The sequence below is a fragment of the Panthera uncia genome, assembly GCF_023721935.1.
Source record: "Panthera uncia isolate 11264 chromosome A3 unlocalized genomic scaffold, Puncia_PCG_1.0 HiC_scaffold_11, whole genome shotgun sequence".
NCBI classification, from domain to species: Eukaryota; Metazoa; Chordata; class Mammalia; order Carnivora; family Felidae; genus Panthera; species Panthera uncia.
The window spans coordinates 47,545,911-47,563,640 of NW_026057578.1; the positions used below are offsets into that span (position 1 = coordinate 47,545,911).

Here is a 17,730-nt window from a genome sequence, read left to right on the forward strand (position 1 = left end):
GTTTTAAACCACAATATGTAATTAGATCAATGAAAAAAGATAAAGAAACCTATTGAGTGTTTGCTTAGGGCCAAGCACTATACTAAAGCTATTTATGTAAGTAATTTTACATAAATTATACTTACAGTTATATTTAAAGTAAATAAATATAAAAAATCGTGCAGATTAAAGTTGCAGAGGCTGTACTTCCACCCCTGGACATATGGGTCTATGTGATGTCAGGTCATAGGGCCTTCTTGATCACACCACTTCACCCAAAACTCAGGGCTGTGGCATCCATGGGCCTGCCCATCCCCTTGGGGCACCCAGGGTGCCACCAACCTGAACTCATGTGGTGTGGGCTGTGGAACTCAAGGCCTGGATAGTGGGAGAATGCGTGGAGAATTTGAGATGAGCCAAACTGTGTGTACAGCTCTCCATCCCCTACCCCCAACTTCTACAAGAGAATAGTAGTGTGCCTACAAAAGGATGGCTTTATAGGAAATCAGCATTTCATCATGGTGCCAGCATGTAACCTAAGATTCTTCACCAAGTTAGGGAAGACCCTGCATGGAGGCTACGGCCTCTTCTGTGGGCACCACTTCTGTGTACAGTTTGCTCTGTCAGGACCCCTCCTTCTCAACATATCCCCAAGTCCATGCGGCCCTGCAGGGACCATGCCCAGGCTCACACTCCGCCTTTCAAGGCCTGTACACAGTGCTTTGTCTCTCTGATCCCAGCCCCTTTCTTTAAGTGCGGTGTCCATTGAGAAGAGACTGTAAAACAACCAAAGCATTTATTTGGGGTCTTAAAGATTGTAATCAAGGAGACACAGAGGCCACTAAAATCCAAAGTGTGTTCCAAACTTGGAACTTAAAGTGCAGGATTATGGAAGCAAAAACCCATGGTTTCATAACTTGTTTTGAAAGAATTATGACTGGTGCTGGCAGAGTTCACACTTACTGTCTCATACATGGTTGGCCATTTGGCAAACAGGTATCACAGTATCTTTATTTCAGTCCAAAGTAGAAGGATGTGTTCCAGGTGGCCCAGCTGCAATTGACAAGTGTTGAGAAAATGTACATAGAAGACAGTGGTACACGGGCAATGTGCACTGTGAACTGTATTTCGAATGATTCTCTTAGCAATTGTGCATCTTCTTCCATAATGGTGAACATGAGACAAGGCACACAATCTTGTTGGGGCCCATCTAATCACCAGGAGGAGGCACACAGGATGGGGACAATCTCCACCCCTTCCCAGCACTGTGCTGAGGTCTGCCTTTGCTGGGTACAGCAGCCGCCCCTGGGGTGCTGGCACTCAGGACCATCTGGGTGGGTCCCCTTTGTCATTTCACCCTCTGTGTTCATGGCAATGAGCCAACCAGATCATCATTCATGCTGCGGTGTGTGTGGAAGATTTGGGGAACATGGCCCCAACATTACTAGCCCCTTGAGAGGGCTTCACCCCTTTGCAGGAAATGGTCAATATAAGGACAGTGCAGGGATTGGGGTATGCTTTTGGTTCTCTTTTGTTTAGGACTAGATCGTTTCTATCTTGGGGTCCTAAGGTATCCATTAGTCTACAGAATGATGGTGGACTAAGGGTAACATTTCCTATTAATTACATTGTCCTCAGATTAAGAAGCAAGCCCACTCTATGTCAATCCAGGTTATGGTTTCAATTCTACAAGCCTTATACGAAACTCTACTACACAAGGACTTACTTTAAATAGGACCCCAGAAAATGTGCAGGGTGTAAAACCATTTACAAACTACTTCCCACAATATATCTGAAGAAGGTGTTGCTTTCAGTCTCATTTCACTCTGGATTCTGACCTTGATTCTGACTGGTATTTCCCCAATAGTTACATACACACATAATACTTTGTCTTTGTCTCCTGGAGGTGACTTGTAGTCTTTTGTGGAAAGAAGTAGACATAAATCATTTATCTAGTCTGTAGAGAACTTGACTAGTGAAAATCAGCCCAGGAGTGTGTTGAACTCAGCACATGTGGTTGAAATCTATTACCTGGAAGATCCCTACTCAGGGTGGCCCTGGGCTATGGGCTCCATCTGACCCCTCCCTCCTGCCCATTCCTGCTCACCATCTGAATTCTTTTCAAACACAGCAGCCAAGTTTTCAGGATCAGCAGCCTAGTTTCCCTCCTCTCCTCTGTGATTACCAGGAGTCACTACAGCTAAGGGCTGGGTTCCCAGGCTGCTCCTGGTTCAATCATCTCTCAAAGTGGCAGCATGCCTCCACCACTGCCCCCCCGGCCCCACACACACCCCGGGGAAACTGTCAGTTCTCAGATCCTTGCCTATCCTCTAAAATCAGTTGGGACTAGGAACTCTTCATAAAGACACTGCCCAAATCCTTTTTATATGTATATTCCCGAGATAGGAAATAACTCAAGAGATAGCTGATGTTACCTTTTATTGATGAAGACAGAGCAGAACAAGTGCACTACATACTGGTGCATTTGGAAAACAATTAAAAGAAAGGAGTTACAGTCACTTAGCATGTTCAAAAAATGCCCCAGAACCCTTTTCTATTTGTCTCCTGGGACCAGCACATTGAGGGGACATCACCTGGACAGGGCCACCCTTCCAAGGATTAGGAGTTCTACAAGGGGGGAGCGGGGTGGGAGAAGGGGGCCAGAGCAACCCAGCCTGTCACAGGGTCCTCTATGCATCCTGGCAGCTGGACTTCACCAGGGATGTCTTGCCCATCCAGGGTACAGTATATATCTGGAAAGAGCAGAGCGTTTTCTGTGAAAGGGAAAAGAGAGGGATAGTTAGGGTTACAGTGCAAAAGGAACAAGTCCAGCCTCGAGATGTCAGAAGAGCAGGTAAAGAACAGTGGCAAGAGTCTCAACCCCCACCTTGCAGAGCCCCAGCACACTAAGCAGGGCTCTGCAGTGACGTCTCGGGCACCATGCCCATCCCTAAAGTCCAAGAGATGAGATCCTGTCCCTTACCTCCAACCAGCAGGATTCCACTAACTCGTTCCCCCTGCACATTCCTTTAAGGAGCAGCGTGTGGAAGGCTCCAGAGCCCCCAAGGGACAGGGCACTGCCCCCAAGTTCCCTGACCTCCAATGGGCCAGCACTAGGACAGGTGCAGAGGGAAGAACCCAGGGGCTGGGATCAGAGTTCAGGAAACACAGGAAAGCCGCAGGGAATGGGGAAGGTATGGGGGCAGTACAGCTTTCCCCAGAGGCCAAGACCCAGGAAGGAGACTAGTATTTGGTGGGCAGGGCATCACCAGAGGGTTTTGGCTGCTTATAGGCCTCTGATTCCCTCTAATCCGTTTAGGTGGCTGGTGCTGAGATTAAGGGGTTACCTCTCTTCCTCTCTCTCTCTCTCCAGCAAACACCCCACAGCTGCTCCTTATCCCACAGGCACATACATGGTGCCCCCTATTCACCAGCTAAAACCCACTTAGAAAGTCAAATTAGTCATGTGCACACACATGTATTCCATGCACCCAACACTGGCACACCCCCACCCCCAGCAATCACACATGATGCATCCCACAGGCATAGGCTCACCCCCACCCCTCTGCCGTGCTTGGCTGCCTCCTCCAGGCACATACCCTTATCAGGTGTGGCTGGTCATGAAAGGGACAGGTGTCCAAGTTGGGCTGGGACTTGGTACATCTGGTTCGTCCAATCTCCACGTCCAAGAAGTAGTTCATCCCAGCCACAACCTGCATACCGGGAGAGCAGGATTTATTTACAATACCCCCCAATTTCACACAAGTTACCTTCCTGCTATTGGGCCCTTACACCAGCATTCACTGCTGCCAAAGCAGGTATCCCAGAAACCACAGCCACCTCCTGAGGGCTGGCCCAGCTGCTGTGCTCAGACTCTCATTGTAATTTGTTCATAGAGGGGCTCCAGAAGGTCTCAGGCAGCCTGGCAGGAGGAGAAGCAGGAAGATGGAAGGTGGAAGCCAGGGTCCAAAATTCTGTTAACCGGGTTCAGGAGAGAAGGCACACTCTGGGGAGCCAGCACAGAGTCAGCTAATAAACTCCAGCACCAGGAGCCAGGGCAGGAACTAAGCCCACAGTGAGGGCTCTGCACTGGAGCAAACAGAGTAGATTTGGTTCTGAAAGACAGTCATGTGATGGGTGCAATTAAGCTAAATTCCAATTAATAGGATCAACCCCATAAATATTCACATTACCTCAGTGTAACAAAGGTTTATTTATTCCTTTATTTCACAGTAAGAAATGACATGCCTCCCTCTCTCTCTCAATGATACACACACAGACACACACACACACACACACACACACACACACACACACAGTTTAGGCCAATCAATAAAACACTGATCCTGGAATGTCTACATTTTAAGTGTGATTTTTGATGGAAATAATTCTGAAGTGTGTCATACACCTGCCTGTCTTTTACACTGGAGATTTCAGGATAGAGGCAAACCTTGTCCTCACACATGGCATCCCACAGACAGGCCTCCTTAGAACTTGGAGAAACATGGCAGCCCAAGACCAGGATCCACATCCTACCTGGTAGAACCATAAGCAGGTCCCATGATCTCTCTGCTGTCACTTACCCCAGTGAGCTGTGGCACCAAGCTAGTGTCACAATGGAGAGCAGCAGGCTGGGGGCAACCTAGTGAACAGGGAGCACATGTCCCATCTAAAGGACACAGTGCCAGCCAAATGCTACAGGAGGAGAAATGGTCAGTTCTGGGCCCACCTTCTGAAGTTTTAAGAGAAGGTGCGTGGGTCCTAAATGCTGGCATGCACTACCAGGCTTTCATTGCTGTGAGGCTCTATTCTGCTCTCAAATGGGCCCCAAGCCAGCTGGCCCAAATCCTTGCCCTCCTTAGAGGATGAACACAGAGCCGCAGAGCCACAGTGCCCCTTCCTCACACTCCCTCCCACCCGTCTCTGGATTCCCATGGCTATGTTCTTTATCTGACCAGAACTCCAGGACAGGCTAGCAGAGGCAGGGGTCAGGAGCAATCCACTCAACTACCTCTGGATGTTGGCGATGATGGGGCAATATCAGGTTAGGGAATGTGATGGCACACACGAGAGGCTGCTCCCCATGGACGTGACCTGTGGAGGGAAGCAACCCTCCAGGAGCCTTTCCTCCAGGATCTCAGGACAGATTTGAATTCATATGCCAGACCCTTTGCTCTGGGATGCACTGGGTACCACAGGCCAGCTCACTGACCCATCTGTGTTTGCTGACAACCTCTGGGTGCTGAGGGAGGATGTTTGGCGTGGGCCCCAAACTCCATTGTAGGATGAGGACATGGAGGCCAAGTTAGTTTAGTGGCATCTATCGAGAGGACACTCAGAGGATAGGTCACTTCTACATGGCCCCAATCATCTCAAGAAAACATGTGGCCAGCCCAAACTGAGCCCCAGTGTGCACCACAACTGGTTGGACCCTTCAAAAATGCCAAGGTCATAGATGGAGAGAATGCTCCAGAGTAAAGAAGGCTGCAAGACAGTGCCTGCACCACATGATCTGGCAGTCCTGAGCCATAAAGGACATCAGTGGGACAACCAGTGACATTTGTATAAGGTCTGAGTTTTAGATAATTGTCAGTGTTGATTCTGATTTCCAAAATGTTATTGTGCGTTCCTCAGAAAATGCCCTTCTTTCTAGGAAATACACAGAGAAGTGTTAACTCTCAAAAGGTTCAAAAACACAAATGCACGTATCCCCATACACACATGTATGTGCCTACTGGAAAGCAAAATGGCATAATTTTAACATACAAGGAATCTAGCTGTAGAATCTACAAGGATTTTATGCACTATTTTTGCTACTGCTCTGTAAGTCTGAAAAGTTAAAGTTAAAAGGAAAAAGTGCTTTAAAAAAATCCTTTAGTGGCAAAGCCAGGAGGGCAGCTGGGCATGGGGTCTGATTTTCCTTTGCTCGTGGTCATTTAGTGACAGCTCATACTGGGCCCCCGTGTCCCGTGAGGCTGGGGCATGGACACAGTGGGACTGGATAGGGGCCTTGACCCCCGCACCGCAGCCTTCTGGCCAGGCTTGGAGCTTGAAACCTGAAATGAAGGCCATGGGGGTGACCCAGTGTGCCACCGGGGTCCCTGGCACTCCCGGAGACATGCATGCGAAGGGCTGGCTGTGAGGGACCAGAGAGACAAGGGACACAGCCCTCTGAGATGCAAGGGAACGTCTGTGGTCCCCGCCCAACCCCTAGAGGCTCGGAGACTGATCCAAGACGCTGGGCCGGCAGATAGGGTCCTTGCTGGTGACGTCAGGCAGCCGCGCCCTCTACTCAGGGCCGCGCAGCCCCCACAGCCCGGCTCGTACGCACCTGCTTTCGGGCACGCACCACCCGCATCGCACGGCTGTGGTACGCGTCGTTGCTCGCCTTGTTGTACTCGCTGAGGGCGAAGTTCAGCGCCTGCTGCACGCCCTCCTCGTTGACGTCGGCGTCCAACGGGGCGCCCACCAGCGCAGACTTGTTGTTTCTCCTGCCGGTCCCGGGACTCACAGCCAGGGCCAGAGTCAGGCCCACAGCGGCTAGCAGGAGCAGCGGGGTGCGCAAGGACCCGGCCATGGTGTGTTCGCGATTGACAGCGCACAGGTTACCGTAGGAAGTGATCCAACGTAGATAAGCAGCACCCAGCTGGCCGCCGCGCTTTTATTCCCTCAGCCCCACCCTTGGGCCTCCCCGCCCTCCCCGGCTCCGCCTTTTCCGCCCCCACCTACCCCTCTCCGCGGAAGTCCTGACCCTGCTCCCGGGTCCGGCCTCTACTTCCTGTACTTCCGTAACCCAGCGCCTCCTTGGCAGTCCCAGCCCTCTAGCCTTAGTTCGGGCCCCTTTGACCGCACTTCTGGCCTTATTCTTCGGGTTAGGTTCGTTTTCTCTCCCCCAAGCTCCGCCCTTCCTCTCAGCGTCTCTCCTCCATCTAAATCCCGCCCCTCTACAGTGTGCTAGCCTTGGCCCTCCCAGCGCCGCCCCTCAGCTTCTATCCCTCCACCTAAGTCCTCCTCCCATCGCGCCTGCCCTGTCCCTGAGTCCAGCTCCACCCAGCCAGCCCTGACCCCTGCTCTGGACGGAGGGCTCCCAAGCCTAGCTCACTGTGGTCTTGCAGAAGGTGTCACTCCTCCCAGAGCCTGCAGTGCTTGTAACCCCCAGCCCTGTCTCCTGTGAAGGGGGAAATAGCGCTCTGGCTTCCTGGGGGTTGAGCATTGCATCTCAGTCTAGGAATCCCCAGAGTAGGGGGGAGGTTTAGGACGGAGAAAAAGGAAGAGCCTGTCTCCCTTCTGTTCTGGGGAACTCTTTCGCAAAACATAAATTAATTAACCTTTATTTGGAAAAAGGTCATTGGGTTATCTTTTTCACAATTCATTTATTTATTCAACTGACAAATCTTTGGGACTTTTCTCTGGCCACGAGGTATCGGGTTTGTAGGTTGAGGATGGGCTAGTGAGCCTTGGACTTGTCGGAGGGCAGCTGCCCAGTAGAGATGCAATGTGAATCGTGTGTGACTTTGCATTTTCTAATACATTAAAAGTAAAAAGACAGGTGAGTTTAAGCTTACTATTTTTGATTTCACCCAATATATCCAAAATATTATTTCAACATACACTGGCAATTGTTTAATGAGATATTTTATGTGTGCGTATCTTTGTGTGTATGTTAAGTATATGGAATCCTGTGTGTATGCTTTACATTCAGAGCAGGTGTCAATTTAGACTGGTCCCATTTCAAGCATCCCATGGTCAAATGAATGTATGTGGCTGTGATGTTGCACAGTCCAGGTTTAGGGTGTGTGGGGGTGGGGTGGGGAGGCAATGATCAGTAATTAGGATCAGGGCATGATATGTGCTCTGTTGAAAGTGAAATAGAAGGGTTTGATAGAGAAAGGTGCTACTAAGTATGGCCAAGGAAACCTCTTGGAGAAGAGAGGCATTTCAGCTGAAACCTAAAGGAAAAGAAGTCTGGCCAAGATCAGGGAGAGATACTGAGAGGGCATCATCTGCTGGGCACTGTATGGATTAACAGAGCCCCCAGTTCAAGACTGTATAGGTCTGGGCTCCAGTATATCTTCTGCAGGAAGTGGTCAAAGGCTCTTTTAATTATATAGAAAGGAGGAGATACACAGAGCAGGGAAAGAGAGGGCTTCCCTGGTCAGATACTTCTGAGCAGGAGTGGCTATCTTTTGAGGGTGGGGAAAGCCTGCTGGCAGCCCCTGTAGAAAGAGGCAAGAGACAGTGCAATGACCAATATCTGTTTTGCATTTAATAAGGAGACAGAGAATCTTTTGGAAGCTTTTGCCCAGGGTCCATCAAGTAAACAGTCCCCATTGCTTTACATTACAAGTTACCATTTAATTTCACAAGGAGCACACTTACCAGAGAAGCTCTGCTGTCTGCAGCACCAGTCAAGAGGAAGGAGGCAGGGATAGGGAGTCCAGGGACACAGGGAAGTGGCTTGTATCTTTGGGTGCTCTGGAGTCTCTCTGGGCCTCAGCCCTGGCCACAAGGAAAACAGGATGGATCTGAGTGGGGTTGAGCAATTCCCTTGGCAGATCTGGGTGGTCAGTTTCCTTTCCAATTCCGTGGTGTGGTTACTGCTCTGACATTGCTCTCAGTGTTTGTGCAAACTTGAATTCCAGTTCCTTTAGCAATCTGCACAGGGCAGCAGAGGGATTCTTGATCCTGCCTGAGATAGCATTGAAACTGGTGCACTGGGCGTTGGATCTTGACCTTGAAGCCACTGAGGGCAGCCCTGCCCTCTCCACAGTGCTCCCTAGCTCCCCTTTCTGCCAGTAACAGAGTAGCTGGACCTAGTGACAAGAACAGACCCAGCTTTAGTGAAGCTCCTCTGAGCTGCCTCTCCACTAAGCCTGGGTCTTGCCCAGCTGGCCTGCTAACCCTGTTCTAGTGAGAATCCTCCTACCTTGACGTGTGTTCAAGTTTATCACCCCCACCTTTGATGTCTAAGTCATTTGCAAGAGTCCAGTTAGGTCAATGTAGCAAAAATCCTCCTCTTGCCCCCAAACCTTGGCTGTAAATACCATTTGTTCTTGCTGTCTTCAGAGTTGAGCTCAATCTTTCTCTCTTATTTGGATAATCTTGACCCCTATTGTAATGTCTTCCATAACATTTTAACAAGTGTCAGAATAATATTTCTTTAACTCTGGGAGCCATCCAGGCCAGTGCTCTGTACTATGCCTGGTTTGCCTGGAAGATAGTGAAAATATTGTTGCCAAGTAGGAGCCAAGAATCCTGTGATACTGGAGGGGAGTAAGAAGGGGAGGGGATGTGGGGGGGGGAGCAGATGGGGAGGGAGGGGGCCTGAGGTGAAGTGGGGAGTTCAGGAGGGGGATGCATTTTCCCCGATACTGTATTATGAATATGTTCAAACATGCAACAAAAAAGAACTTTATAGCAAACATCTATATGCCCACCACCTGGATTCTAGCAGTAATATAGTACTTGTTTATCACATGCCTATCTACCTGTCCATCTCTCTATTCATCTGTCAAACCACCTTGTTTTCAAGCATTTCAAAGTAAGTTAGGGGCCCCTGGGTGGCTGAATCAATTAAGTGTTTGACTCTCTATTTAAGCTCATGTCATGATCTCTCTGATTGTGAGGTCAAGCCCTATGTCAGGCTCTGCGCTGACAGCTTGGAGCCTGCTTGGGAACCTCTCTCCCTCTCTCTTTCTGCCCATCCCCTGCTCACGCATACACATGACCTCTCTTTCTCTCTTTCTCAAATATATGAACATTCAAAGTAAGTTAAAGTCATCAGTACATCTCACCTCTAAACACTTATGCATGCATAACATGAACTAGAGGTCAATATTTATTTACAGCTTTTTCATTTGTTGGAAAATTTTTCTATCCTTAAGTGTACAAATCCGAAGTGTACATTTACTGCATTTTGACAAGTGCGTAGCCCTGTGTATCCCATCTCCTATCAGATACAGAATATAACCATTACTCAGAAAGTTCCCTTATTCCCCTTCCTAGTCGTTTTGTGTCCTCACCCCCCAGAGACAATGGCTACACAGATTTTATTTTACTTTTTCACTATAGATTAGTTTTGTCTATTTTAGAAGTTCATATAAATGGAATTGTATGGTATGTAGACTTCTCTGGCTTTTTTTTTTCTTCACTCATCTTGATGTTTTTGAGATTCTTCTCTGTTGTTTAACTTGGACACAGGCATACCTCGGAGATACTGCAGATACACTTCCAGGCCACCACAATAAAGCAAATATCACAATAAAGTGAGTCAAATGATTTTGTTTGGTTTCCCAGTGCATATAAAAATTATGTTTACATGATACTATAGTCTATTAAGTATACAACAGCATTATGCCTGAAAAATAATTTATGTATCTTAATAAAAAAATGCTTTGTTGTTAAAATCATTAATTGTCATATGGACTTTCCATGAGTCATTATCTTTTTGCTAGTCTTATCTCCACATTGGTAGCTGCTGACTTATGAGGGTAATGGTTGTCCAAGGCTGGGGTGACTATGGCGATTTGGTAAAATAAGACAACAATGTAGTTTGCCATATCCATGCCAATCCTACTTTCACAAATAATTTCTCTGTAGCAGACGATGCTGTTTGTTAACATTCTACCCACAGTAGAACTTTCATAAGTGGCCAATCCTCTCAAGCCTTACAGCTGCTTTATCAACTAAGTTCATGTAATATTCCAAGTCCTTTGTTTTCATTTCAACAATCTTCACAGCATCTTTGCCAGGAGTAGATTCTATCTCAAAAAAACACTCTTTACTCATCCTAAGAAGCACTTCTCCTCTGTTTTATCTTCACCTCCTCAAGTTTTATCATGAGATTGCAGCAATTCAGTCACAGGCTCCAACAGTAACATCAAAGATCACTGATCGTAGGCCACCATAAAGAATGAAGTAATAACGTAAAAGAACCATTTTGAGAATCACCAAAATGTGACACGAAGACATGAAGGGAGCAAATGCTTTGGAAAATGGAACCAATGGACTTGCTAGAGGCAGGGTTCCTGCAGACCTTCGATGTGAAAAATGCAGTGTTTGGGAAACACAATAAAGCGAAGCACAGTAAAATGAGGTGTGCCTGGTTGTGAGGTCAGCCTTTGATCACCACAGGGACTCTCCTCCAGAAGAATCTTAGGAGGGTCTCAGGCCTGGGATTGCAGCCACCTCTTCAACATTGAGGAGGGAAACCCTTGATTACTTGGAATTGTTGCTTCTGTTTCTCTTCCGTTTTCCTTTTTAATCTGAACAGCTTCCTCCCCTCCCCTTCCCTCTACAGCCTTTCTCCTTTCCTCCCTTCTTCCTTCTCCTTCCTCTCCCCAGCCCTCTGGGGAGCCCAACCTACTCTTATTTTTTTTCTTTTTTTAAGTACCATCAGTAGAGGAAAAACCTGATTTAAAAAATAATTTTTTTTTATGTTTCTTTTTGAGAGAGAGAAAAAGACAGAGTGTGAGCGGGGGAGGGGCAGTGAGGAAGGGAGACATAGAATCTGAAGCAGGCTCCAGGCTCTGAGCTGTCAGCATAGAGCCCAACACAGGCTGGAACTCACGAACCAGGAGATCATGACCTGAGCCAAATTCGGAGGCTTAACTGACAGCCACTCAGGCACCCCAGAAAAATCTGATTTTAAAGGGCAAAGAACAGATTTCTCCAACTCTTCTCCATATTTGAAAATAAAAGTTATTTAATTTTTAATCCAATCAGTACAACATATTTAGTATAAAAAACAAATGAGAAAATGAAGAAAACTCTAAAGAAGGTAAATTATGTGTGTGCATTTCACTGTAACTGTGTTCATGTGAATGCACTTGTGTACTGTTTACCACACTGATATCACATGGTGATGGTAATTCAGTGCTGCTTTGCTGCATTGCCATTATGTCATGAACATTTTCATGTATTAAATTGTCTTTGAAAACTCTGCTCTATCAACTAAGTGTCTAAATTGCTGAAATTAGCTACTAATAAATAACTTGGGGTGCCTGGGTGGCTCAGTCGGTTGGGCATCTGACCCATGATTTTGGCTCAGGTCATGATCCCAGGGTCTTGGGATCAAGCCCCTTGTCAGACTCCCCACTGAGTCTGGAGCCTGCTTGGAAGTCTCTCTCTCCCTCTCTCTTTCTGCCCCTCCCCCACTCATGCTTTTCTCTCTCCTTCTCTTCTCGAATAAAAAAAACAAAAACAAAAAACTTAAGTTATAAATAAACAAATCTTATTTATTAGTACCTACTCAACTAGTTATTCCATAGCTTAATTTTTTTTTTTAATGCTAGACTTTTAGGCTATTCACAGGCTTTTCCCCCCCTATAATGAGTAATAATGTGATATACACTATTATAAAAAAAAAAAAAGCCTTCGTGGATATATTGGATTATTTTCTTCCTAGAATTGTAATTACCACGTGAGTAAAGGAACAAGAATTTCCTATCCTCTTCTTGATCCTTCTAGCTGAACTAAGAATCTAATTGCTGAGGCAGATTAACAGGAGAAAATAAAATTTAATTTCCTATGTATGAGGAATCCAACACAGACATGGAAATTCCAAAGATAGGCACACTGAGGTTATATATGTCATCTTGAACTAGGAGAAGGGTTAGGGTTTGGAACTTCAAAGGGAAGGAATGTAATCCTCAGGAAGAATGAAAAAGAATAAATGTTTGGCAACAAATGTTAGTTGGGCCCACAGAAACAGTTAATCAAAGCATATTAATCAAACAGGCCTTGCTAGGTTCCTCCCTGCCTATCATACTTAGTTTATATCATAATGTAGTTGTCTCTGGTGATAGCTCTCTTCCTGGAGTAGGCCCTCTATCTGAATTCTTTTTAGGCAGTTGTAAGGGAGGTAAAGAGCTTTCCTTAATATGCTGGGCTTTGATTGCTTTTGAACTCAAAATAATCTTAATTGAGATTAAATTAAATCTTGGAGTGGCCTGTCCTTGCCCCCTACAAAGTGTACAAAGACTTTTTGCTTACAAATTGTCAAAGTTTTTCAGAAATATATGCCTGACTCAATTATAACCAAGCAGTGAAGAGAATGTTCTTGGTTCACAGCAGAATTTTGTGCTTCATTTTGTTTGCAAATATCTATAAGTACAGGTGTCCTCAGTGGTGTGATGCTTGGCCTGAGACCCTGGGTGGTGTCCCCTGATGGTCACTTCTTCTTATATATACTACAGTCTTGTACCTGAGTCACACCATGGCAGATCCACTTTGCACTTAGTTATCCTCCATGAAAAATGGTATCAGTTCCTGAGCTGTGCTATTCATCGTTCACTGATTTAGTAGGTACTCATGGAACACTTGATGTCAGATACTGACTTTAGGAAGAAGGTAAAAGCTCAGTTCCTACCCTCCAGAAGTCCTGGGTCTGATGAGGAGAAAGACATAAACAGGTACTTCAACACGACAAACTGACTCAGATTGCAGGAAGATAAGAGTCCAGGGCTCCAGATTCTGCCTGGCCTGTCTCTCCAGGGTTCTCTTCAGGTGGATTTAAAAGGGCAGTATGATCTTGATTCTTTCCTTAATTCCAAGACACAAGGAGAATTGTTTATCTCTCCTGGTCTAGATATGAAGAAATTCCAGTCTGGCCTCATCCCCAAGAACCTCATCCAGGCCTGTCCTAAGGGGTTCACCAGGCTCAGGCCTTGTACCTCTTTTCTAGGTGTGCTCCTTACCTTGGAGTCTCATCCAGTCTGGTGACTTTAATACCAGCTCTGCACCCACAGTGCCACCAGATAGCTCCAGCTCAAAACTGCCACCTTAAGTCCTGTGATGTTCTGATTTATAACAGGATGTGTATTTGGTTTTAGTCCTTGACTCTGGCACAGAGCTCCTAAAACCCTGGAGATTTCCTAAGTGATGAGAGCACAAAGGTGTCTCCTGTCATGTTAATGAGGTGGCTCTTAGACCCCCAGCAAAAGAGGTCAGGGGACCCAACCATGGGATTAGAGGGTTGGAAATTTCAGTCCCAACCTGCCGCCCCCCCACCCTCGCCTGACCTCTAGGGAGGGAAGGCTTTGGGAGCTGAATGAATTGCCACTGGCCAATGATTCAATCATTGATGACTATGTAATGAAGCCTCCATAAAACCCGCAAAGCTTCCAGAGCTTCCAGATTGGTGAACACTTGAAGGTTCAAGGAAAGTGGCATACCTGGAGTGGGCATGGCAGCTCCATACCTTTTCTGCACACCCTGCCCTGGGCATCTCTGCCATCTGGTTGTTCCTGAGTTATGGCTTTTTTAAAAAAAATATTTATTTTGGGAGAGAGAGAGAGAGAGGGAGGGAGGGAGGGAGAGAGAACATGAGTGCGGGAGGGGCAGAGAGAGAGGGAGAGACTGAGTTATGTCTTTTTATAATAAACCATTGAATGATAGTGTTTCTCTGAGTTCTGTGAGCCATGTTAGCAAGTTAATAGAATCCAAGAAGGGGGTTGTTGGAACCTCTAATTTCTTTTTTTTTCTTTTTTTTTTTTTAATTTTTTTTCAACGTTTTTTATTTATTTTTGGGACAGAGAGAGACAGAGCATGAACGGGGGAGGGGCAGAGAGAGAGGGAGACACAGAATCGGAAACAGGCTCCAGGCTCCGAGCCATCAGCCCAGAGCCTGACGCGGGGCTCGAACTCACAGACCGCGAGATCGTGACCTGGCTGAAGTCGGACGCTTAACCGACTGCACCACCCAGGCGCCCCGGAACCTCTAATTTCTAGCAGGTTGGTCAGAAGCACAGGTGATAACCTGGACATGTGACTGGCATGTGAAGTATGTGTGTAGGGGGGAGTCTTGTAGGACTGAACCCTTAAATCACCAGGTAGACAGTGTCAGAATTGAATGAATTTATAGGACACACAACTGGTGTTAGAGAATGGCTTGGTGGTGTGGGGGAAAAAAACACACATCTGAATTGGTGACCAGAATTATTAATTGGTACCAGAATCCTACCTCCAAATCTGTCTGATGGCCTTTCCACTTGGGTGGTCCAAGACATCCCAATCTACCCATGCCCCAAACTGCACTGTGGGTTGACCACCCCTCTTTATCACTCAGGTGTTCCCCACTTCAGTAAGAGATGTTAAAGATCAGGCTCTCAGTGGAAACTTCCCTGACCTCACTTTTTAAAATTGTGCCCCCCCCCCCCCCCATTCTCCACCTTCCCATCCTCCTTACCTGGTTTATTTAGTTTTTCCCTTGAACTTTCTGATTGACTGGTTTATATTTTTCTTCTTTTCTGTCTCTATGACTAGAATGTAAGCTTGATATTTTGTCTGTTTTGTTCACTGTGATTTGCAGTACCTGACATATAAGAGGGATCAGTAAGTGTTAGCTGAATCAACAAACGAACTGGAATAGTGGTCTTGTTACCAATTGATCTACCATAGCCACTAACTCAGGAAATAAACAGGTGAGCCCTGGTGCACTGCCATGGCTGTTGCTCCATCCAGGGGAATTCTGAGGGGACTGAAGAAATTGAGAGCACAGCTCCTGGCTGGGTTTGCCAACACTGTTGTGGAACAAACTTGGATACACTCACTGTAAGAGAAGCCAGTAGCTCAAGAGATGAGGGTTTGGAAAAGAGACAGAGATTTATTTCAGGTTCTGGCACTGGGGGAGGTAGTAGACCTTAACATCTGACCTCTCCACCAGCAAGATGGACACCTAGAGTTTTATAGAGAGAAGTTCAGAGAAGTACTTGCAGGAGTGCAGGCAAAGAGCATGTGATCATGGATGGGGTCTTAAGTGTTCAGCCCCTGATGTTGGGTCAGAAAGGGACCCGTGGGGTCATTTCTTTGCTATCAGGGCTTTTCTGGTTTGGAGATTGGAATGTTCTGGTTATTGCAAAACCTCTTTGTCAATGCCTCAAGAGAGTGTGATAAGAAGTAAGCACAATGGGTTTTAATTAGAGCAGGAGTTAAGCAGTCTTGTCTATTTCTGATTTTAACTATTGGGGCCTAGAGTTGAGCAAGAGGGCTCTCTGACACCCTTAAGGCTTGTTTTTGTTGTTTTTGAGAAAACGATGTCAACATTTCCTCCCATTATAGCTTTTGTTTTACAGAATTGGAGTTATTTCAGTAAGACAAGCAAGGGTGGATCCCCAGGGGACATGGGAAAAAGTAAAATTGAAACAGTACATTATTCCACTTGATTTTAATGTCTCAGAAATTGCAGGAAATGAAACCTACGCAAAGAGCTAAGTTTATATTAACAAGGTAAAAAGGGCTGACACAGCTGTCTTAAGAAAGCCAAGGTCTAAATGTATTTGTTTGAAAGTAGCTGGTTATTAAAGTACCATAAGTTAAGAGGTAATTCCACTTTCCTCTGGTTCTTACCCCTCCTCCACAGAAGCATGTTTTATGCACTTGAGGGATGTCACAAGAATAAAACTGCTTCATGTTGAGCTATTCTTGATATACTCCACCCAGTTGATGCTATGTCACCAGGTAGACCCCAAGACCTGACTTTTATAGCGACCTGCTTGTACTCACCAACTCTTGTCCCACATTTTTCCTTAAGCTCTTCTTTTCAGGGTATCTCTCTCTCTCTCTCTCTCTCTTTTTTAATTGTTTATTTTTGAGAGAGAGAGAGAGAGAGAGAGAGAGAGAGAGGCAGAGAGAAAGGGAGACACAGAATTTGAAGCAGGCTACAGGCTCTGAGCTGTCAGCACAGAGCTCGACATTGAACTGGAATGCATGAACCTTGAGATCATGACCTGAGCCAACCGACTGAGCCACCCAGGCAGTTTATCTCTTAACTCAGGCAAACTGAAACTATCCCTGAGTGCTAATAGCTACCCAGCCAGCCCAGACTACCCAGACCAGTTTGAACTCAGCCCCTGACTCACACCTGTGCAGATGGACCATAGACTGACTGTTACCTTTACCTCACTATAATACTTGCTTATAAGTATAGCAATGGTGTTAATGTGCCTGTGCAGAAACTACTCATGTCAGTCTGCAAGATGGAGAAGAAAGAAGTGAAAAACAGCTATTTGGGAAAGTTGGGATATGGGTCCAAAACAAAAACAATGAAAAATAGTATAAAATTAAGTACAGAAAATTTTCATTTTGGGGAGAAGCCTATATTGTGCTAACATGTATGTTCAATGCATTACTCTGGTTCAGGTTAGCTTGTGGGAACTTAGAGAAAAATAAAATAAGTAAGAAAAATAAAATAATTTATTTGCTTTCAGTTATTCCTTCTCTCCTGCTCTTCCTTTTCTTATGCAGGTGTGAGTTTCTTACCTATATTGTTTTCCTTCTTTGTGAGGAACAAGTGAGTCACAGCACATTAATTTGAGAAACATGGCCTCATGTGACTGAGGCATAACACTTCATCACAGAGACTGCAAATTAATTTTTTCAGGGTGTTAATGAAACATAGGTCTGGTCCTTCAATCATTGCTGTACACTAAGCACAGGGTCAGAATTGAGGGTCAGAGAAGCAGGAGGGTTGGGGGGTCCTCAGACTCTATACTGCAGTGCCCTTCACAAACTACGGTTTGAGAAAGGAACTGGGTAGCACAGTGTTTCATGCTTTCTATCTAGAAAGATTTCAAAATTATAGACAAGTTGCAAAACTGGATGGTCACTTTTATCTTGGCTAGTCCTTTGTCCTCAGTTATTCAATCAGACGCTACTTTGGGTGTGGCTGTGAAGGCATTTTGTAGATGTGATCAGAGTTCCTAGTCAGTTTGCTTTCGGGAAGGTACATGAGCTTAGGTAAGAGGATGAGCT

The 17,730-nt window shown here is 46.0% G+C and overlaps 1 protein-coding gene across 1 annotated transcript; it reads right to left on the bottom strand.

The window, feature by feature from the left end:
• Positions 1 to 2,401: 2,401 nt before the first annotated feature.
• Positions 2,402 to 6,658, bottom strand: LOC125936874 (cystatin-C-like). The gene is made up of 3 exons (XM_049651231.1): positions 6,311 to 6,658; positions 3,579 to 3,692; positions 2,402 to 2,753 (listed from the first exon to the last, which is right to left on the bottom strand). The coding sequence occupies exons 1-3, from the start codon at positions 6,554 to 6,556 to the stop codon at positions 2,670 to 2,672; spliced, it is 444 nt and encodes a 147-aa protein (XP_049507188.1). The 5' UTR covers positions 6,557 to 6,658; the 3' UTR covers positions 2,402 to 2,669.
• Positions 6,659 to 17,730: the final 11,072 nt, after the last annotated feature.